Source organism: Rana temporaria, chromosome 10, assembly GCF_905171775.1.
Source record: "Rana temporaria chromosome 10, aRanTem1.1, whole genome shotgun sequence".
In the NCBI taxonomy this organism is placed as follows: Eukaryota; Metazoa; Chordata; class Amphibia; order Anura; family Ranidae; genus Rana; species Rana temporaria.
Window position 1 is genome coordinate 31862754 of NC_053498.1, and position 24354 is coordinate 31887107.

The window sequence follows — 24354 nt, forward strand, 5'->3', positions numbered from 1 at the left end:
CGTCGGAAGCCTATCAAATAGGAACGCCCAGTCCCGAAGACCATACCCGGAAGCGGCGGAGAAGATCTCTCTCTAAAACGGTAAGTACTGCTTCGATTTAAAAAAAAAACACCCGATTCCCTTTGACAAAATAAGCCTCAATCTAATGTTAAAAATTGTTTTTCGGGTGAACTCCCGCTTTAACAGATTAGAAATGTGGGAGAACATGTAATGCCTTGTATACACGATCAGGCTTTTGCCCGACCAAACTCACATTGGAATTCCATCGGAGGAAAAGAGAACATGTTCTCTATGTAAACTCCGATGGAATTCCCGATGGAAAAACTCTGATAGGCATACACACGGTCGGAATTTCGGATTGAAAAAGTCCGTCTGACTTTTTTCATCGGAAATTCCGATCGTGTGTACGAGGCATCATAGAGCGTGGTCTGCTGTGTTGTTTAGTGGTCTGAAAAGAAGTCCCAGCCTGAAGGTGAAATTTAAGTGTGTGCAAACATCTGTGTACCTTTCAACACTAACATGGTCTTTATTTTTTCCAGTTCCTGCTTGGTCATCTCGATGTCACAGTTCCACCAGAGAAACCTCTGATGCCTCCTAAATCTGAAACAAAAGTATCCTTTAACGTCACCTTGATTTCAGTTTCCAAGAAAGAGGTGGACCTACAACAGGAAGAGACAGAGGTGCTGAACAGTGAGATGGAAGAAGAGGAGGAGGAAGAAGAGGAACATAGGGAGGAGGAGGAAGAAGAGGAACATAGGGAGAAGCAGGAGGAGGAGAATGCAGGAGAAGAGAGGGAGGAGGGTAGGGAAGAAGAAAGAGAGCAGGAAGACCTGATAGAAGAACAAGAAAAAGAAGCAGAAGAGAAGAAGAGGAAAAAGAAGAAGCAGAAGATGAAGAAGGTGAAATCTAATAAAAATATGGTAACAGAAGCAGTAGGGACAGCTCAGACCCCAACTACAATACCGGCAGATGACAACTTGTCCTATATCTGTGAGTGTGTTTACTTTAGAGCTTTCAATGTTTTATTACCAATTCTAGGGTTATTTTGTTACTCTTGCTACAAAATGGGCTCAGCTAGTACCCAGTAAGGATTATTATACAGTATTTATATAGAGCCAACAGTTTGCACAGCGGTTTACAACATGAGGGCAGACAGTACAGTTACAATACAATTCAATACAGAAGGAATCAGAAGGCCCTGCTTGTTAGAGCTTACAAAAATATATGCGTATACACATAAATGTAAATCCCAACTCATTGTTGGGTAGGGCACCTTCTCCCTGCCACCCCCATCCCCCCAAGTAATATAAAAAAAATGTTTTATACAGTACAAAACTTTTTCCAGGGATCTTCTTGCTAGTCACATGGCACACCCCTCCTGGTCCCTTCTCAGGATTCTGATGTAACTTGGTACCTTAAAGTGGTTGTAAACCACATAAAAATAAAAAAAACTGCAAGACGAAAGCATAATGAGCTAGTACGCATAGCATACTAGCTCATTTTGAATTACTTCCCTCACATCGAAGCCCCCCGCAGCGGTCCTCGTACCCCACTCCGGCTGGCGACATGTATCCCGGGTTTACTTACGGGTATCGCGGCTCCGGCGCTGTGATTGGCCGGAGCCCCGATGACGTCACTACTGTGCATGGGCGCGGGAGCCGCCGGTAATGGCACACTAACTGAAGCAACAGCACATACGTGTCGTTGTTTCAGTTTGCTTTAGCGCGCATGTGCTGATGAACTGCAAAAATTGGAAGTGCAGAAGATTCCCTGTCCATCAATCTGCTGTTCAAAAACCATATAGTGGTAGGAAAAAAAATAAGATAAAAAGGTTTCAAAATTAAAAAAATAAAATACTTTTTTTTTAATACTTAACAGAAATTGCTGTTACTAGGCAGATCGTCCTAATCTGCCGCTTCCGCGGTGAGGTTCTGTGTTCTCCTCGCGTTGCCTCCTGGGTAATGGAGGCGCGCTGCCTTCTGGGACACACAGGACAGTGTTCCCATTCACAAATAGCCGCGTGACTCGCACATTCGCAGTAGGAAACGGGCAGTGAAGCCGTAATGCTTCACTGCCTATTTCCCTTAGTGAGGATGGCTGCGTCGGGACCAGTTAAAACAGTCAGTAAAATACATATGTATATGCATCAGTGGCGGTCCGTCTATAGAGGGCGCTGGAGCGCCGCCCCCTCTGGTGGCTCCGCACCGCCACTGAAATAACATACATTCATGCATTGCATGAATGCATGTTATTGTTGCCAGCTGCCGCTGGTCTAATTCAGATGGCCGGAACTTGAGCGCCGACCACCGGAATAACGGCAGCTGGTTGGCAGTGCGGAAGTGCCTATCAGAGCTAACGGCTCTGACAGGCTTTCCGAGTACAGCCCTCGTCTCCCGGAATGGCATGGCACAGTGATGCGAATTGATGGCATAGTGACTGCATTTGATGGCATAGCACAGCGGTGATAATTGATGGCACAGTGCCTGCGTTTGATGGCATAGCACAGTGGTGACAAGTGATGGCACAGTGGCTGCATTTGATGGGCACAGTGAGGCTGCAATTTTTTTTTTTTTTTTCCGTTTGCGCCCCCCCCTAAAATTTTGAGCACCAGCCGCCACTGATATGCATAGAATGGAATTTGTAAAGATGAACAACACTTATAACAGATAACTCGCTCAATATAGGTGATATTTACTAAAAATGGAGAGTGCAACGCCTGGTGCAGCTCTGCATAGAAACCAATCAGCTTCCAGGTTTTATTTTCAAAGCTTAATTGAACAAGCAATAGTTAGAAGATGATTGGCTACCATGCACAGCAGCACCAGGTTCTGGGTGATCCAGTTTTAGTAAATCTCGCCCAATGTGACCTTTTTACTTATGCAACAACACCTAGCAATGCACATAGCTCTAAAAAAACAAACTGAACACTTACCTTTTCTGCCACCAATACAGCTGAACGCATCTCCATTGCCAAAGACTTATCCTATAAAATCTGCTAGGAAGCCAACACTTCCAGGAGTGTTGGTCGCTTGTGCCCCTCTGCACTGTTCAGTGGTTAATCCTGCTGACCTCCACATCACTACTATGTCCTGAAATGATGTGGAGGTCAGCGGGACAAAATAGTAAATGCCACAAGAAACAGGGGAGAGATTGACATCCCTGGAAGTGTCAGTTTTTCCAAGAGACTTTGGGGGGCAATTCTTCAACAACAGAGAGGCAATCAGTGGCATTGGAGAAGTACCGGTAAGGCTAGATTCACACTGCTGCGAATTCAAAATCGCGGTAAAATCGCGATTTTACCGCAATTTCGCGGCTGCGGTTTTGCCGCAATTTAAGAGACATCTGTGCAGAGTTCAATGTAAATCGCGGCCCGAAATCGCAAAAAGTAGTACAGGAACTACTTTTTGAAATCGGTGCAGCGCCGCAGATGCGGCGTCGCACCGATTAGGACGGTGCCATTGCCGACAATTGCCGCCGATTTGAGATGCGATTAGACATGTGAAATCGCATCTCAAATCGTACCAAATCGTACCCAGTGTGAACCTGGGCAAAGTGTTTGGCGTCTTTTTTTTTCCTTGACATTTATTGAAAATTCAAAAAGAGTATGCAGTGTACAAAACAGAAACGGGCATCATAAGTACCAAAAAAATAAAATAGCAAAATTATACAGTAGGTGAACAGTTCTAATCAGGGCCGTTATCAGGAATTATGGGGCTTTACAAAAAAAGAAGAAAAATATATATTAAAAAAAAAAAAATTATAAAAAAGGGGGGTAGCCATCCAGGGCCCTCTGAACCTCTGGGCTCTTTAATAAAAAAAAAAATATATATTTTATATATATATATATATATATATATATATATATATATATATATATATATATATAAATTAAACAGGGGGGTTGCCATCCGGCACTGGGGACCTCTGTTCCTTTTTTTTTTTAAGAAGATTACAGAATTTACAAAAAAATGAGGGTTGCCATCCGGGACCTCTGGGCCCTTTAAAAAAAAAAAACATTTATAAAAAAATAATAAAAAAAGGGGGGTTGCCATCCGGGACCTCTGGGCCCTTTAAAAAAAAAAACATTTATAAAAAAATAATAAAAAAAGGGGGGTTGCCATCCGGGGCCCTGGGGCCTCCAGGCCCCTTACAGGTGTACTGCCTATACCCCCCTGATGGCGGCCCTGGTTCTAATGTACAGTGTACAAGGATGAACTTAACCATTATGGTAAAAAGTTTAACAAGTGAAACTGCTGCATTTATATAGTGGGATGGATTTGAAGTCAGCAAACAGTAAGGTAAAGCAATTATATCAGACGGGGGTGTTCAGATTGGGTGTGGATAGGATATTTCATTTACAGGTACGTGTTTTTGGTATTGTTATAAAATATGTGGATCCTACATGCTACCAGGAAGAGAGGTTTGGCTTACCTGGAGGTGCAGGGCCACGGGGCTGATGAGAAGATGCCGGAACAACCCTGATGACTGCTGATACAGGCTTATCTGATATAAAATGAGATGTAAAAAAAAGATGCCAAAGTCTGGCAAACAGGTGCAAGGATGGCAGACACTTGGTTGTCTACCAGGGCAGCAATAGGCAATATCAGAACGTGGTACCATGATGACTGGTTAGATAGGTAAGAAGGCAGGCAGCAAATAGAAAAAGAAAAAAAAAAGCCAAAAGGGTCAGGTAATTAGGCAAACCTCAGTTCAGGGTATACATTTTAATCACAGCCTGTCTATTATCAGGCAATGATCTGGTGCTGAGTCATCAAGTGAATGGAGACAGGTGTGAAGCACACACCTACATCCTGCAATTTAGTGCATGTGATGTGCAAAGTCTCCAGCAGGTGACAGCACAACAGTTGAAAAGACAACTGGCTGCATTAGTAGTTGTGCAAAAGATGGCGCCTAGTTTGGGTCTCATTCACATGACCAATCAGTGTAGCAAGTATCTTGTGATAAACTGTTTTTGTGAGCTCTGGTATGTGTGTGCAGACAGCCGCAGATGGGAATCCTGTATAAAGCAATAACAGGCTCAGGCTGCACATGTGCTTCTCAAGGCTTGGAATATATATAATATATCCGAACAGGTGTGACCAGGGCCGCCATCAGGAATTATGGGGCCCCTTACACAGCTTTAGGCATGGAAGGGGCCTTTACAAAGAAAATAGAAAAAAAATAAAAATATATATAAAAAAAAGGGGTGTAGCCATCCGGGGCCCTGGGGACCTCTGGGCCCTTTAATAAAAAAATATATATAAAAAAAAAATATTTTTGAAAAGGGGGGTTGCCATCTGGGGCCCTGGGGACCTCTGGGCCCTTTAATATATATTTTTTTTAATAAAAAGAAATTACAAAAAAAGGGGGGTTGTCCGATACGTCTGCCGCAATATCGCAGCCCTGACCAAAAAAAAAAAAAAAAAAAAAAAAAAATCGCAAATCGCCGCCATTACAAGTAAAAAAGAAAAAAAAAATCATAAATCTATCCCCCATTTTGTAGGCGCTATAACTTTTGCGCAAACCAGTTGCTTATTGCGATTTTTTTTTTTTTTTTTTACAAAAATACGTCGAAAAATACGTATCGGCCTTAACTGAGAAAAAAAATAGTTTAAAAAAAAAATTGGATATTTATTATAGCAACAAGTAAAAAATATATATATATATTTTTTTAAATTGTCGCTCTTTTTTTGTTTATAGCGCAAAAAATAAAAACCGCAGAGGTGATCAAATACCACCAAAAGAAAGCTCTATTTGTGGGGAAAAAAGGACGTCAATTTTGTTTGGAAGCCACGTCGCACGACCGCGCAATTGTCAGTTAAAGCGACGCAGTGCCGGAAGCTGAAATTTCGCCTGGGCACGAAGGGGGTTTATGTGCCCAGTAAGCAAGTGGTTAATAAAAAATTAAATTAAAAAAAAAAATTAAAAAAAAAACATTTATAAAAAAAATAAAAAATAAAGAGGGGGGGGTGTTGCCATCTGAATCAAGCACTTGCCCGTAAAACTTGAGGCCGCGTAACATAAACGAGATACGTTACGCCGCCGGAGTTTTACTCCATTCTACGAGAATCTGGCCCTCATTGCTTTATTCCAAGGCCCAACATGGCCAACATCAACATGGCACACGATAGAGAAAGGTTGATGAGCGTAGAGAGAACTTTAGTATCAGGCCTTAGATATGAAAGAGAGCAAGCCTGCTCTCTGCAATAATTTAGCTCAGCTCGTCGCCACTCCAGCTAGAGTGGGTAAAGTGCCCCCGGACAGGCGGTTGTCACAGGCCTGGCAGCCGGAGCGTCACTTGCAAATCACTGGGAGGAACAGATCTCTGCCACAGGCCCGACTCAAGGCCTCTGCCACAGGCTTAACGACTTTTTAGATATGAGGGATTGAATGGAGCTAATCCTCCCAGTTAGTTCAAATAAGGGTCACCAATTGACAGCTTTAGTGTACCTGTCATGCAAGATGATGACCGGATCCTCGATGGTTCGTCTAGGCCAGGGATCCTCAAACTACGGCCCTCCAGCTGTTGCAGAACTACACATCCCATGAGGCATTGTAAAACTGTGACATTCACAGACATGACTAGGCATGATGGGAATGGTAGTTCCTGAACAACTGGAGGGCCATAGTTTGAAGACCCATGGTCTAGGCCTCCTGGACAACCTCTATCTTTAGGTTCTCCCCGAGGCCAATCCCCCACCGTGCAGCTCTCAGCTTAGGATCCTCTCGATGAAGGTCTGAGACCCAGCAAGTCGTTGGGTCCCCTCTCAATGTCAGGGTGAAGCTCCGCATGGTGCGCAACTTCGGTCAAGTAGACCTCGGTGGCGGGGCCCATGGATGCGCGTACCCTGAAGGTGGATACCGCACCTGGAACTCGGGCTCCGCACATAACAGAACATGGCGGTTGCCACAGATATACCCCCCCCCAGCACGCCCAAAGAGGGAAACACTCCTCTGATTGGCTGCTGGGTCTGTCAGGACCCCTCTAGCGCCAAGTGTCGCCCAGGGGTGGTAACACACCCCTGGAGTGCAGACTGACCTACAGGACAGTTCTGAATCGACAACAGCCCAAATTTCAAAAGATTGTGAATGGGAGTAAACTAAATCTCCCACTCCCACTAACTTTAGCGTAGCGCCCATACTGAACAAAACATTGGGGTAGATTCAGGTAGCAATTGCGCCTGCGTAACCATAGTTACGCAGCGCAATTGCTTACTTGCCCCGGCATAACGACTTCTCCTGATTCAGAGAGCTTGTTACGCCGACTGCAGCCTAAGATATGCGTGGCATAAGGCTCTTATGCCCTCATATCTTAGGCTGCATTCTTACGCAGGCCGCTAGGTGGCGTTCCGGTAGTGATCAGCGTATAGTATGCAAATTGCATACCAACGCCGATTCACTACCCTACGTGAGCCCTGCGTACACAGTTTACGTCGTTTGCGTACGTCGTTTTTTTGCGCAAGGCTGCCCCTTCTATAGCAGGGGCAGCCAATGCTAAAGTATACCCGTCGTTCCCGCGTCGCGAAATTTAAAAATTTACGTCGTTTGCGTAAGTGAATCGTGAATGGCGCTGGACGCCATTCACGTTCACTTTGAAGCAAATGACGTCCTTGCGACGTCATTTACCGCAATGCACGTCGGGAAAGTTTCCCGACGGAGTATGCGCACTACGCTCGGCGCGGTAACGCGCCTAATTTAAATGATTCCCGCCCCCTACGGGATCATTTAAATTGCGCGCGCTTACGCCGGGCATTTTGCCGGAGCGCCCACGCAATTTACGGAGCTACTGCTCCGTGAATCGCAGGTAGCGCAGAAAATTTGCGGGGGCGCAGGGCAAAAACGGTGCCCTGCGCCTACGAAAAAAAGGGCAAATGTACCTAAATCTACCCCATTATTTTTATTTTTTTTCAAAATTGTCAGTATTTTTTTACTTGTGCAAAAAAACTTGATGGAGGTCAGGTGGGTAAAGTGTTAGCATTTCACCGATTGACTGAAGCTGGGCAGTGTAGGACTATGGGGCCGTTGTCAGGGTTACATGTGTATAATGTACATTTGTCCCTAGTAGATATAACAGTCGGTAGCTGTGTTCCAGCCCTCAGGTGGTAATCTCAGTAAAGCAGAGAGGAAAGGCCCCAGTGGCGTTTATACGAGACCGGGAACATTCAGCGACTCACCTTCCTTTACAAAACTCATCAGGACTCCAAGAGCACACCACAAACCACAGCGCCAGCAGCCTAGACTCTGAGGTCATAAGCATCCGTTAAGCCGCGAGCAGAGATAAAAGCTGCATTCTCAGTACATTTCTTTTTCTACAGCTAAGCTGAGAAAAAGCAGAGTTTGGTTTTTCAGCATGGACTGTGGAATTATATATTTACTTTAGTAAGTTCCACATCATCTGCTTATTAGAGAGCGTAAACAGGCTTTAGAACGACGATGCTCATGTGTCAACTGTAGAACCTATCGATACATTTCATTTTTAGAATTCAACAAACTGAATCTGAACTCTAGGACACAAATCACAATGGTTTGGCTAGAATTAGTAATACATTTAACCACTTCCTTACTAGGCATTTAATCCTGCCCAGACCAATTTTCAGCTTTTAGCGCTGACACACTTTGAATGACAATTGCGCGGTCATACAACGCTGTACCCAAATGAAATATATACCGTATTTATCGGCGTATACCGCGCACTATTTTGCCCTGAAAATCAGGGCAAAATTGTGGGTGTGCGGTATACGGCGATACCCGCTTTCCCGCGCCGAGTTTGAATACTGCGCCGGCATATACCGAGCGCAGTACACTCGTGTATCGTCGGGCAGTCTCGGCGCCTCTCGGGCTGACGTCCTGGATGTACAGGACGAGAGCGAGAGATTACCCGAGCCTGCCCGACGATACACGAGTGTACTGCGCTCGGTATATGTCGGCGCAATATTCAAACTCGGCGCGGGAAACGAGCGGGGACACGAGGACGCCGGACCCGACGAAGAGGACACTCGAAGCTGCAGACAGACACCGGACCCGACGAGGCCGCTGATGGACGCCGCGCAAGACACCAAAACTGTACAGAAAAACTTTTTTCCACAGGAATTCGGGGAAACTTTAGGGATGCGCGCTATACCCCGATAAATACGGTATATTTTTTTCACACAAATAGAGCTTTCTTTTGGTGGTATTTAATCACTGCTGGGGTCTTTATTTTTTTGCTAAACAGACAAAAACACATGTAAAATTTTGAAAGAAAAATTAATCATGTTTCATAGTTTGTTATAAAATTTTGCAAACAGGTAATTTTTCTCCTTCGTTGATATGCGCTGATGAGGCGGCACTGATAGGCTGCACTGGTGGGCACTGATGGGGACAGATAAGGTGGCACTGATGGGGACAGATACGGTGGCACTGATGGCACTGATAGGTGGCAATGATGAGCACTGGTAGTGGACAATGATGGGCGGCACTGAGTTTGTTATAAAATTTTGCCAACAGGTAATTTTTCTCCTTCGTTGATATGCGCTGATATGGCGGCACTGGTAGGCACTGAGGGGGACAGATAAGGCGGCACTGATGGGGACAGATAAGGCGGCACTGATGGCACTGATAGGTGGCACTGATGAGCACTGGTAGTGGACAATGATGGGCGGCACTGGTAGGTGACACTGTGGGCACTGATGGGTGGCATTGTGGGTGGAAATGTGGGCACTGATAGGTGGCGCTGGTGGGCAGTAGTAGGCAGCACTGTTATGCACTGGCAGGTGGCACAGATGAGCAGACGGCTACTCTCCTTCATCGGGACCTCTGACAGCCGCCGGTAATCAGCTATTTTTCTCTTCCGTTCATGGACGGACACAGCAGCCTTTGACCTTAGGGTTATATCCGCTTCCTTCAGGAGAGTTTAGCGTGAGGAGAAAAAATAGGCGATTACCAGCTCTGTTTACATCACATGATCCGCTGTCATTGGCTCATAGTTGATTACATGATAAAGGGGTCGGAATCAAAATTAGGTCTGCACTGTAGCCGTCTTTCGGCTATAGCGCGGATCTGAAGTAGTAAAACAAGTAAAAAAAACACTCTAGACCAGCCATTCTAAACTAGGGTTCCTCCAGAGGTGGCTAGGGGTTATTTGCGTTGTGGGTAACTGACCTCCCATCTAAAGGTGACTTCAGTAGCATTCTGGCCATTATTGTAAGGGGGACATTCTTCCCTCTGTTTACCACCAATGGAAAGGGGCATTTTCCTAGTCCTAATGGACTAATCTTAAAACAAGCTTCCTGAGACATGAAAATTAGTTAAACCACTTGCCGAACGCCTAACTGGTATAAATACATAATTTGTTTGACGTGGAATATGTGGGTTATGCCTGCAGCTAGATGCCATAACCCTGGAATTTTCTTTTCCCTTTAGGTGTCGGACTTTCAGATAAAAGTGATCCCTGTAGCAGATTTGCTGTGGGGTCACTTTTAGAAGCGGCAGGAGGGGTGCGCCCCCCCCCCCCCCCACCACCACTGTTTCCCAGGCTTATGTTGCCGGTCGCTGAGCCCGAAAACCATCTGGCGTAGAGGGTGGTTTGCCATAGAAATAAGCGATGGCAAGATGTCCGCTGCTCATCTCTATGCCCTTGGAGGACCGGAGTGACGTCCCTTCTGGTTCTCAGGCCATGTAAACTTGGCTTATTTTTTTTTTTTTATATATTTTTTTTTATCTTTTGCTTTTAAGGGTAGAGGAGAGATGTGGGATCTAAACAATGTCACGTCTCCATAAAGAGAACCTATCATGCTGTATTTTTATTTCAAGGGATGTTTACATTCCTTGCGATATCAGTAAAAGTGATCAACAATTTTTTTTAAAGGAACAGTGTAAAAATCACAATGCGGTGATCTTGACAGGAAGTGGGAGCGGGTATCAAAACCCTCACTTTAAGTGGTTAAGGGTTACCATAAAATGCAGGAGAGCGTTTTCTAAATTTGTAACTGTGCTGCCCCAATAGGGGCATAGAATATGAGATGCATAGCCTCAGTTAATATTAGCATTGTTATATAGATTAGAGTCTATATAGTGTGGTTTGCCTACTATTTTCTCATAGCTAAATCTATGTGTTATCCTATGCTGCCATCTAATGGCCTTTGTTGCAATGCACATGTTTATGTGATTCTTTGAGTTACCACATATTTTCACTGTATGTATGCCCCTCCCTGCTTCCTGTGTGGAGTACTTCCTGTGTCATCTCTTCAGCCAGCAAGCCACATGTAGAAGGACACTCATGTACTCTGCCCAAGGTAGGAAAGGCATCATCTTTTGACCGCACAATACTATCACCATTCATCTGCTGTTCCTGTTATCTGCTGTAACCCCTGAAGTTTAAAGAATAAACACCTCTTTTGAATGAATCGGTATTGACGAGTTCAGCTGTCTGACAAGGATTGTCCGCAGTGAGTATATCTGCTTATACAGGCCAGGCATAGAGGTCTCAGCAAGGGATATATCGCTATCACAACAATCGGAGTCAGAATAGTCAAAAGATGCATAGAATTCTTACAGCATGCTGGGTATATGTGTGTGCCTAATCTGCAATCAAGCTCAGTGCCAGCCGCCATCTTGTGAAAGCACATGGTCGCACAAGCTTAATGCGCTTCATGTGAATGTTGAAAGCTGTTTCTCTAATTGAACTGTGTTACCCCACCTGTCTAAGCTGCTGTTCGTCTTCTTAAAGAGACAGTACCATTTTTTAAAAAACCGTGAGAAATGTCTAGACAAGGCTCTGAACACTCTTTTACGGCTGAACCAACGCAGATTCATCATGCCTCTGAACCCGCAGACGTACAGGGAGCAGACTCTGCAGATATTGCTGAACAGAGTGTAAGACCCAAGCGTACAATAAAACCAATACAGAAACTCAGAGAAAACTATGAATACACTAGAGATAAGTTCTCCTGCAAGCTATCGGACTTCTGGGACAGAACTTCACACTGCATGTCAGTTTTTCCACACTTTAATGATCAACCGGCTGAACTAGGAGATTCTATAGTTCGCCTGTCTGCTGCGTATGAACATTACCAACGGCTGTCTGCAAAATACACTGCTTTCTTGCAAGACTGTAATATAGAGGACTCTTCAGCAGAACTGACCAAGACTGATGCATTGAACCAACAAAGGGATCTCTTAGTGAAAAATGCTCAGTGTAAGGCAGAACTCCGCATTGCTCAACTGCAAGAGACCAGATCTCACAGATCAACATCAACCAAGCACACTGCACGTTCTTCTAGATCCTCTCGCTCCAGAAGTTCAACATTAAGCGACAAGCTAATAGAGGCCCGCGCTGATGCTGAATCCAAAAAAGCGCAAAGCTCCCTTGCTAAGAAAGAAGCAGAGATGAAGGCCCAAAGCAAAGCTCTTGAAGCAGAGATGGAAGCCCAAAGCAAAGCTCTTGAAGCCCAGAGCAAAACTCGTCAAGCAGAAATGGAATCCCAAATAAAGATTCTGCAAATAGAGAAAGAGGAAGCAGGTGCGCTAGCAAGGCTGAAAGTCCTTGAACAAGCAATGGGTCAAAGTACTAATTCAGACTGTCTTATCCCAGCAGAACTGGAAGATCCAATTGATCGCACCAGTGATTATGTGCTAAAGCATAATGTTTACAAAGATACAGAGTCATCTCCTGTACCTCCTACTAACAACACTGTTCTGACTCTCAACTCAGGGACCTCCCAGCTCAAAATGCCTGAGTCTCCTCAAGTCCACAACGCCAGAGCATCTACGCAGCAAACCATATCAACTCCTGCCATCAACAAGGTGACTTCCAGCGACAAGCCGCAGCTCCAGCCACAGCCAGCAGAAGCCTTAAAGACTACACCAAAGTTAAGCGCTCATGCAACATCATTTCATCCTGGTAAACCTCACCTTTCTTCACCAGAGAACTTTCACACCCAAGGGGTTCCACAGATTACTTTGGCACCAAAGAGTGAGAGATCAGACTTGAATGACTTAGCCAGCTATTTGGCACGCCGTGAGCTCATTATCACCAGCCTCTCAAGGTTTGATGACTGTCCAGAGAGCTACAGGGCCTGGAGATCAACCTTCAAGGCTGCTATTGCTAATTTCAACCTTAATAGCAAGGACGAACTTGATTTGCTCATAAGGTGGCTGGGGCCAGAATCTGCAAATCGTGTTAAAAGACTGAGGACAGTACATGTTGACCACCCAGATGCAGGTCTTGTTGCCACATGGGCAAGACTTGAGCAAGCCTATGGTAGCTCAGAAGCCATAGAAAGCGCTCTATTCAAGAGACTGCAAAACTTCCCAAAAATAGGGAACAAAGACTATCGCAAGCTCCAAGATCTAAGTGACCTCCTCATGGAGTTAGAGTTGGCAAAGACAGACCCACGTCTACCTGGTCTAAGCTTCCTGGACACTGCTCATGGTGTCAATCCAGTGGTGTCTAAACTGCCATACGGCCTGCAGGAGAGATGGGCGCAGCAGGGCTCAAGGTACAAAAGAGACTATAACGTATCCTTTCCTCCATTCTCATATTTTTGCAGGTTCATCAGTGAACAAGCCTGGATGAGAAATGATCCCAGCTTCAGCTTCAGTGAACCCAACTTGCCTGCTTCATCACCATCTCCAAGGTATGACAACACAGCAGCTAAACACAGAGACTTTCATAGAGCAATATTAAAAGGACAGACATCTCACCACCCGTATCCTCTCATGCATACCAGAGTGATTCGGGTGATAAAGATCCTAATCGTCAGTGCCCTATTCACAAGAAGCCTCACCCTCTTAAGAAATGCCGAGAGCTGAGAGCAAAGACTTTACAAGAGCGCAGGGAGATTCTCCAGAAACTTGGAGTATGTTACAGGTGCTGTGCTTCTTATAGTCATTTTGCCAAGGACTGTAAAGTTGTCATCAAGTGCACAGAATGCAGCAGCGAAAGACATGTGACAGCTATGCATCCTACTCCACTTACAGACAGCCCACAGCAGCTACCTACCTCCACCCCTCTCTCAAATCATGGCGGGGAGCAACGAAGCCACGCTCTAGCCCAGGAGAATGTTTCTTCTTCATGCACAGAAGTCTGTGGAGAAGGTTTAGATCACAAGTGCTGTGCCAAGATATGCCTTGTTAAGGTATACCCAGAGGGTCAACCTGAAAAAGCTGCCAGGATGTATGCCATAATAGATGAACAGAGAGCACCTTGCTGATGAGATTCCCGCAATGGACATGAATGCTGAAATCTTAGTCTTGCTAGGAAGAGACATTCTTAGAGTACATAAGGTACGTGAGCAGTGTGATGGACCTGAGGATGCCCCTTATGCACAAAGACTTGATCTAGGCTGGGTAATAGTGGGCGATGTATGCTTGGATAGAATGTGTACATCATCTGAGATCCACTCCTTCAAAACTTACATGTTAGGAAATGGACGTGCATCCCACTTCAAAGAGTGCCCTCACCATCATGAAATAAAGGAGAAGCCTCTTGACATCATCCAAGTACCTGATGTCACTCCTATCTTTTGTGATGACAACCTAGGTACCACAGTGTTTTGTACCACAAGTGACGACAACAAAATAGCCTTGTCAGTTGAAGACAGATTTCATCAAAATAATGGACAAAGAGTTCTTCAAGGATGAGTCTAACAGCTGGGTTGCACCATTGCCTCTTCGTGCTGCAAAGGTCAAACTGCCAAACAATCGGGAACAGGCTTTATCCAGATTCAACTCACTTCAACGAACATTAAAGAACAGGCCTGAAATTAAGGACCATTTCATTACCTTTATGAAGAGGATCTTTGACAATGAGCATGCTGAGCCAGCTCCACCTCTTCAAATACACGATGAGTGCTGGTACCTACCCTTCTTCGGAGTGTACCATCCACGTAAGCCAAAACAAATTAGGGTAGTGTTCGACTCCAGTGCCAAACATCAGGGCGTATCCCTGAACGATATTCTTCTCACTGGTCCTAACCTTACCAACAACCTTGTAGGTGTACTCATGAGGTTCAGAAGAGAGCCAGTTGCCATAACTGCGGACATTGAACAAATGTTTCATTGCTTTATTGTACGAGAAGACCATAGGAACTTCCTAAGGTTTTTGTGGCACCGTGACAACAACATGAACAATGAGATGATTGAATACCGCATGAAGGTTCATGTTTTCGGAAATAGCCCCTCACCTGCCGTCGCAACATACGGTTTACGAAGGACTGCTCTTGACGGAGAACAGGAGTATGGTGCAGATGCTCGACATTTCGTCGAGAGAGATTTCTATGTGGACGATGGACTTAAATCTTTACCTACAGCGGAAGAAGCCATAGACCTGCTCCAAAGGACACAAGTTATGCTTTCTGAGGCTAACCTCAGACTACACAAGATTGCCTCAAACAGTGTTGCTGTTATGAAAGCCTTTCAACCTGGCGATCATGCCACAGGGTTTAAAGACTTAAATCTGGGGATGGACATGCCACCTGTGCAGAGAAGTCTGGGCCTACGGTGGGACTTATTAAAGGACAGCTTCGGCTTTCAAGTCAGCTCTGCAGACAAACCATTTACCAGGCGTGGAGTTCTGTCAGTGGTGAACAGCCTATACGATCCAATGGGATTTGTGGCTCCCATCACCATACAAGGTAAATCCATACTTAGACAGCTCTCAGAGACTATCAAAGATTGGGATGCCCCACTACCAATAGACAAACTTTCAAGGTGGGAGTCCTGGAAACAGTCGTTACATGCCTTAGATGGAATCCTTATACCACGCTGCTACACTCCGACTTCCCTTGCCACCAGTCGGAGGAAAGAGCTGCACATCTTCTCAGATGCATCTACTGAGGCCATAGCGGCTGTTGCCTACCCCAAGGTAAGGGATTCAGCTAATCTAACCCATGTAGGGTTTCTGTTTGGGAAGGCTAAGTTAGCACCCAAACCTGAACACACAATTCCTAGGCTTGAACTTTGTGGGACTGTGCTAGCTGTAGAGATTGCAGATTTCATACTGCGTGAGCTAGACATTCAGATAGATGACATCAAATTCTACACAGACAGCAAGGTTGTTCTGGGCTACATATACAACCAGACTAAACGTTTCTATGTCTATGTCAGCAACCGTGTAGAAAGAATAAGAAAATCATCTAAACCTGAACAATGGCATTATGTTCCATCTGAAATTAATCCTGCAGATCATGGCACCAGGCCAGTGCCTGCGAGTGCCTTCGTAAATTCTTCTTGGTTAACAGGTCCTGAATTCTTGTTGGCTGATCCAGAAGAAACCACGGCTGACGTCTTCAGTCTTCTAGAACCCGACAAAGATCCAGAGGTTCGTCCTGAAGTTAAAACCCTTGTCACCAGAACTGAACAAAGACGTGCCTTGGGCTGTCAACGCTTTGAACGTTTCTCCAAGTGGACAAGGCTGGTACGCACCACCGCAAGGTTAGTTCATATTGCACACTGCTTTCACACGAAGCTCACAGATGCTCACTGTCAAGGTTGGCACATGTGCCAAAAGCTTCTTTCTGCAAAAGACATTGCTCAAGCTGAACTGATCGTAATACGCAGTGTACAACAGGATGTCTTTGGCTCAGAAATCAGACGTATCCGTGACAAGGGGGACATTCCAAAAAACAGTCCAATCGCTAACCTGAACCCATTCATTGACAATGATGGCACGTTAAGGGTTGGTGGACGCCTAAACAAGGCTAAGTTCAGTGAGCAAGAACAGAATCCTCTCATTATACCTGCTCGCCATCACATCACCACTTTGCTCATACGGCACTACCATGAAAGGGTGAAACACCAAGGTAGACACTTCACAGAGGGAGCCATAAGAGTCGCAGGCCTTTGGATTAAAGGGACTGTAAAGACTTTCATCAGACCTATCACGGAACTCATTTTGCTCCTGCCGTTTGGAGACTGAACTTACTTGGGTATGCTGTTGGATCCTACCTGCAACTTCGAGAAGGAAGTATCTGGAACTTTAGTTGTCACAACTTGAAGCCTTATATTATAGTTGTTGTATTATATGCATGTTCTCCATTATGTCTTTCAGGTTTTCAAGACATCAAGCAAATTGCGCTGTTGTTTATTTGCATAACTACCGTTGTATTATGTAAATAGTGGCATTATCATGCCAGACGGGGAGTGTGCTGCCCCAATAGGGGCATAGAATATGAGATGCATAGCCTCAGTTAATATTAGCATTGTTATATAGATTAGAGTCTATATAGTGTGGTTTGCCTACTATTTTCTCATAGCTAAATCTATGTGTTATCCTATGCTGCCATCTAATGGCCTTTGTTGCAATGCACATGTTTATGTGATTCTTTGAGTTACCACATATTTTCACTGTATGTATGCCCCTCCCTGCTTCCTGTGTGGAGTACTTCCTGTGTCATCTCTTCAGCCAGCAAGCCACATGTAGAAGGACACTCATGTACTCTGCCCAAGGTAGGAAAGGCATCATCTTTTGACCGCACAATACTATCACCATTCATCTGCTGTTCCTGTTATCTGCTGTAACCCCTGAAGTTTAAAGAATAAACACCTCTTTTGAATGAATCGGTATTGACGAGTTCAGCTGTCTGACAAGGATTGTCCGCAGTGAGTATATCTGCTTATACAGGCCAGGCATAGAGGTCTCAGCAAGGGATATATCGCTATCACAACAATCGGAGTCAGAATAGTAACCCTTTGTTAGGACAGACAGTGTTCCAATCTAGTTTACAAAGAACTGCGAACACAGTCATTACAGAGTTAATTATGGTAAACTTTACTTCACAACCCCTTTCTAAACATTACAAAGCAGGGACAGCATGGCGGCCGGGCGGTGGTTCCGTTATCCTGACTGGACGTCTTATTACGTCTTTCAGGATAACAGCTGGCAACATTGATCACGGTAAAGAGCCTCTGATGGAGGCTTTTTAACACGTGATCAGCTGTGTCCAATCACAGCTGATCACTTTGTAAACAGGAAAAGCCATGTATAGGCTCCTTTCCTGACAGGAGAAGATGCCCACTTCAGACCACCTGGGATTGCTACAAATCAGCTGTGATTGGACACAGCTGATCACGTGGTAAAGAACCTCCATCAGAGGCTCTTTACCGTGATCAATGTTGCCAGCTGTTATCCTGATCACGATAAAGAGCCTCTCATGGAGGTTCTTTAACACGTGATCAGCTGTGTCCAATCACAGCTGATCACTTTGTAAACAAGAAAAGCCATGTATAGGCTCCTTTCCTGACAGGAGAAGATGCCCACTTCAGACCACCTGGGATTGCTACAAATTAGTGCCTAGTAATGCCTAGTGCCTAGTAATAAAGCCTGCCAGTGCCTCCTTATCAGTGATGCCAATCTGTGCCCACCTATCAGTGCCCATCAGTGCTGCCTATGAGTGCCCATCAGTGCCCCATACCAATGCCACCTATTAGTGCTGCCTATCAGTACCCATCAGTGCTGCATACTAGTGTGCATCGGTGCCACCTCATCAGTTCCCATCAGTGAAGGAGAAAACTTACTTATTTACACAATTTTATAACAGAAACAACGAATGTTGGAACAAAATGATACGAAAAATTGTTTGGGTACAGTGTAGCATGACCGCGCAATTGTCATTCAAAGTGCGTCAGCACTGAAAGCTGAAAATTGGCTTGGGCAGGAAGGGGGCAAAAGTGCCTGGTATTGAAGTGGTTAATCAAGCAAAACGTGTTTGACTGCATCTGAGCACCACAAACAAAAAACGCTATTTACCCGAATTTCTTTTTGAGATTCAAATGCAAACTCCCTCATCCATCCATGTCTCCATCCTTTATTTTGCCAAGAAATCACTTAAAAAAAAAGAAAAAACCCTAGCATTTCTAGCTTCAGCCATCTTGAGTAAGGGCAGATGATCCATTTAGCATTTGCTTCCTGGAATCCATCTTCCCTAAGCTCAGACATGCAGGCAGGAGGGTGTGCTTAGCTAAGAAATTTTTTTTTTCTCATTTTGGACACAGTATGCAATTGTTAAAACCCCTGACGGATTTGTTTTTTTACATCTGGGTCCCATTAGGAAGATTTCCCTTCACTTCCTGTGTCCATGCAGTCGCTGCATCACAATTGACATGAATACTACTGCCTACATAGGGATGCACGGAACACCTGTGCATCCACATACATACATGGTCTCACACATGTATGTGCTGTATGCTGCATGTAGCACTACCCCCGAAGGAGCTGCTGGTTTAGATTTGGGCCTGCACTCTGCTTGTCAACCCCCACAATTTGGCTCGATTCCTCCCTGGCACAAGTGGACAACAATGTAATTGGGGCCCCCACTTGGTGGTAGAGGGCCCCAATGATACCATACAACAATAAAGGTAGTAAGATGTTGTTACCTTGTTGTTGTTCGTCTGCTACAAAAGATAGAATCCAATACAAGATGTAGCTTAAACAGTGGTAAGACAATTACTTGGTAAAAGAACAGAGCAATAGTTATACAGTGAACATTCAATACATACAGCTCCCTGTATCAATCAATGGAGTACCACCAGTTCAGAGTATCCCCATAACCAGACCCTCATAAAGCAACCTGAAGGCCAGACTTGAGTGAGGATGTGGTGGAGGAATCTCCCAGTGTACTAACTTGAGCACCTCTCCACCAGGTCTCACGTAAACAATAGAATAAAACACAACGTATTGCGATCACTTGTATTAATCACATGTAGCGCCTGTGTACTTTCGTACAGGTGCTATGTTTAAATTTAGTGGGGGAATGAGAGAGTTATGTTGCTCTCATTCTTTGATTTGTTAAATTTGGCTGTCGCCAAATCTGGATTGTCCTGTGGGTCAGTCTGTGCTCCAGAGATGCGGTCTCATCTCTGGGCGGCAGGTGGCGCCAGAGTGATCCAGGCGGAGCCGCTTCTTCCTAGCAGCCAATTGGAGGAGTTTTTCCCTCGCAGGGCATGCTGGGGAGGGGTATTTCTGTGGCGGAGGCCGTTGTTCGGGGTTCTTTGCGGGTTACTGGTTCCAGGTGCGGCACCCACCTTTAGGGTGTGCGCACATCACGGGCCCCACCACTATGGCCTACCAGGCCGGGGTCACGTGCTACGTGGAGTTCCTGACTCTGGGCTCTCATAGCCCGGAGCAACTGATGTTGCCAGGGGACCCCAGTGACTTACTTGGTTCCCATACCTATTAAGAAGATCCCAAGCTGGGTGCTGTTCGGTGGGGGATCGGTCTGAGGAGAACCCGGAGGCAGGTGATCCAACAGGGCTTGAGCGAACCATCGGGGATCTGGGTGACCGGACACTGACAGGGTACATTTAAGCTGTCAGTCTGTAACCCCAAAAGACATACTGGGAGGATTCGCTCTATCGTTCACAACTTTCAGTACTAGGCCTGTGGCAGAGGTCTCATCTACCATTTTAATTTAATCAGAGCCAAGTCAGTGGCAGAGACTTGTTCCTCCCAGAAGCTCTAAGTGGCGCTCTGGCTGCCAGGCCTGTGAGAGAGGTCTGTCCAGGGGCACTTTACCCACTCCGGCTGGAGTGGCGACGTAGATGAATACAACTACAGAGGGCAGGACTGCCTTTACTATCCATAGCCTGATTCTGTGAAGTTGCTCTTCCTTCACCAACCTATCCTGTCTACCTCAAGTTACGTGTTGGTCGTGTTTGACCGGGAAAATAAAGCATTTGAAAACGTCAACCAACGGCCCTGGACTATTATTGCTCTCAGCACCACCATCACCCCTAGACACAGTATAGAGGCAACTTAAATACGCCGATCCCAAATCTGATCAGCGGCTCCCCTGGGGGGTAGCGCTACACACATAAAGTCACATTGGTATGGCTCCCCCTAATGGATAGTTTAACTCAGACCTGGGCAAACTACGGCCCGGCGGACCTTTTAATCCGGCCCACCCCCGCCACCGAAACCGCCGCCGCTGCCACGTTAATCACCGCGGCGGGGAACATTAGACAGCGTTCGTTTGAACAGCTGTTTTCCCCGCCGCGCATAGACACTCCCCCTTGGACGGATCTGTCCAATCGCGAGCAAGGGGAGTCACATAGACACTCCCCCTTGCTCGCGATTGGACAGATCCGTCCAAGGGGGAGTGTCTATGGCATAGACACTCCCCCTTGGACTGATCTGTCCAATCGCGAGCAAGGGGGAGTCACATAGACACTCCCCCTTGCTCGCGATTGGACAGATCCGTCCAAGGGGGAGTGTCTATGCGCAGCGGGGAAAACAGCTGTTCAAACGAACGCTGTCTAATGTTCCCCGCCGCGGTGATAACAGTAGGCAGGGCCGGGAGGGGTCACACGCAGCCACTTGTGCCAACACACGCAGCCACTTGTGCCAACACACGCAGCCACTTGTGCCAACACATGCAGCCACTTGTGCCAACACACGCAGCCACTGTGCCACCATAAATTGTCGCCACTGTGCCAATCACACGCAGCCACTGTTCCCAAACACAGCCACTGTGCCAATCACACGCAGCCACTGTGCCAATCACACGCAGCCACTGTTCCCAAACACAGCCACTGTGCCAATCACACGCAGCCACTGTGCCAATCACACGCAGCCACTGTGCCAATCACATGCAGCCACTGTGCCCATCAAACGCAGCCACTGTGCCAATAACACGCAGCCACTGTGCCAATAACACGCAGCCACTGTGCCAATAACACGCAGCCACTGTGCCAATAACACGCAGCCACTGTGCCAATCACACGCAGCCACTGTGCCCATCAAACGCAGCCACTGTGCCAATCACACGCAGCCACTGTGCCAATCACACGCAGCCACTGTGCCAATCACGCGCAGCCACTGTTCCCATCAAACGCAGCCACTGTGCCAATCAAACACAGCCACTGTGCCAATCACACGCAGCCACTGTGCCAATCACACGCAGCCACTGTGCCAATCACACGCAGCCACTGTGCCAATCACACGCAGCCACTGTGCAATCAATTGTTGCCACTGTTCCCAAACACAGCCACTGTGCCAATCACATGCAGCCACTGTGCCACTCACATGCAGCCACTGTGCCAATCACACGCAGCCACTGTGCCAATCACACGCAGCCACTGTGCCCATCACACGCAGCCACTGTGCCAATAACACGCAGCCACTGTGCCAATAACACGCAGCCACTCTGCCCATCAAACGCAGCCACTGTGCCAATCACACGCAGCCACTGTGCCCATCAAACGCAGCCACTGTGCCATCACATGCAGCCACTGTGCCAACACACGCAGCCACTGTGCCAACACACGCAGTCACTGTGCCATCAATTGTTGCCACTGTGCCCATCACACGCAGCCACTGTGCCATCAATTGTCGCCACTGTGCCCATCAAACGCAACCACTGTGCCATCACACGCAGCCACTGTGCCATCACATGCAGCCACTGTTTAATCAATTGTTATTGATTTAACAGTGGCTGCCTGTCCCCAGCCTCTGTCCCCCTCCTGTGTCATGTCCCCAGCGTCTGTCCCCCTCCTGTGTCATGTCCCCAGCCTCTGTCCCCCTCCTGTGTCATGTCCCGAGTGTCTGTCCCCCTCCTGTGTCATGTCCCCAGCCTCTGTCCCCCTCCTGTGTCATGTCCCCAGCCTCTGTCCCCCTCCTGTGTCATGTCCCCAGCCTCTGTCCCCCTCCTGTGTCATGTCCCCAGCCTCTGTCCCCCTCCTGTGCCATGTCCCCAGCGTATGTCCCCAGCGTCTGTCCCCCTCCTGTGTCATGTCCCCAGCCTCTGTCCCCCTCCTGTGTCATGTCCCCAGCCTCTGTCCCCCTCTTGTGTCATGTCCCCAGCCTCTGTCCCCCTCTTGTGTCATGTCCCCAGCCTCTGTCCCCCTCCTGTGTCATGTCCCCAGCCTCTGTCCCCCTCCTGTGCCATGTCCCCAGCCTCTGTCCCCCTCCTGTGTCATGTCCCCAGCCTCTGTCCCCCTCCTGTGCCATGTCCCCAGCCTCTGTCCCCCTCCTGTGTCATGTCCCCAGCCTCTGTCCCCCTCTTGTGTCATGTCCCCAGCCTCTGTCCCCCTCCTGTGTCATGTCCCCAGCCTCTGTCCCCCTCCTGTGTCATGTCCCCAGCCTCTGTCCCCCTCCTGTGTCATGTCCCAAGCCTCTGTCCCCCTCCTGTGTCATGTCCCCAGCCTCTGTCCCCCTCCTGTGTCATGTCCCCAGCCTCTGTCCCCCTCCTGTGTCATGTCCCCAGCCTCTGTCCCCCTCCTGTGTCATGTCCCCAGCCTCTGTCCCCCTCCTGTGTCGTCCCCAGCCTCTGTCCCCCTCCTGTGCCATGTCCCCAGCCTCTGTCCCCCTCCTGTGCCATGTCCCCAGCCTCTGTCCCCCTCCTGTGCCATGTCTATAACAAGTACTCGTACCAGTTTTCCAACAATGATATTTACTGCTTTTTATAAAGAAATACAATTGATTTTATGCAGTATTGAGTTTAGCCTTTTGGCCCGGCCCTCCAAAATATTTTTAGTTTCTCATGTGGCCCCATCGAAAAAATAATTGCCCACCCCTGGTTTAACTGATGTGTATGTCCTGTAGCAACTAGTTGCAAGGATAGAGAAACAGGTGACTGTTCCCCTAAGAGGCAGTTGATCTTCAGCTAGCCACATTGGTGCACTTGGTTAATTGTAATCCAAACACAAGGTGGGGAAGGAATGAACACTGAAAGTATGAAGTGGTATAGAGTTAAAGCATCAATCCTCCCAGACCACTGTGTCATTCTCAGATGTAATGTATCCCCGCTTGTGATTCTGCAATTGTCAGCACACTCGGGTGGAACTATAACTACCCAACTTGTTGGGACTCAGTAAATAAGTGGATAGGCAAGTGCCCTCTCACCGAATGCGGCCTTGTCTCACCGGCTGCTCCATCTGGGCTCCGCTTGGCTCTCGGTCTCTCTGGAACTCGCGATCCCCGGTCCTCCACACAGCTGCTCACAAGGTGCCGTGGACTGGTGGTTCCGGATACTGTGGAACGTAGACCGGCCCTTCTCTGGTCTGATCAGCAATCCTGTAGTAAGGATCCCTTTCTGACGAGGCGATCCGTCCTCAAGCTGTAGGCCCAGGCTTCTCGGGTCTAGGAGACTTTCAGCAGGCCTCAGCACAGGCCTCCTGCCGGCTGGAAGATGGTGTCCCAAGAGAGAGAGCTGAGGGCACGCTCGCCTTAAATAAGTCCTTCCATTAAGTCATGCGCGACGCACTGCCCTCTGGTAGCACAGTAGCCTTGTGGGCAACATAGTCTCTGTGCTACCCACTATATTAGAGTCTTTGACTCTGGGTAACTGAACCAAACAAGTTGTAATGAACCAACATAAAACCAACACCAGAGGGAGCCAACTTATATTCAAAGCACAAATTGCAGTCCTTTAGGATGCT

The 24354-nt window shown here is 46.9% G+C and overlaps 1 protein-coding gene across 1 annotated transcript in view; it reads left to right on the forward strand.

Annotated features, from left to right (window-relative positions):
• The first annotated feature begins 782 nt into the window (after positions 1-782).
• Positions 783-24354, forward strand: part of CLEC11A (C-type lectin domain containing 11A) — a 32782-nt gene continuing 9210 nt past the window's right edge. The window contains exon 1 of the mRNA XM_040327480.1: positions 783-990. Coding sequence (XP_040183414.1) covers positions 891-990 — 100 coding nt within the window. The 5' untranslated portion in view covers positions 783-890. The remainder of the gene's footprint in view (positions 991-24354) is intronic.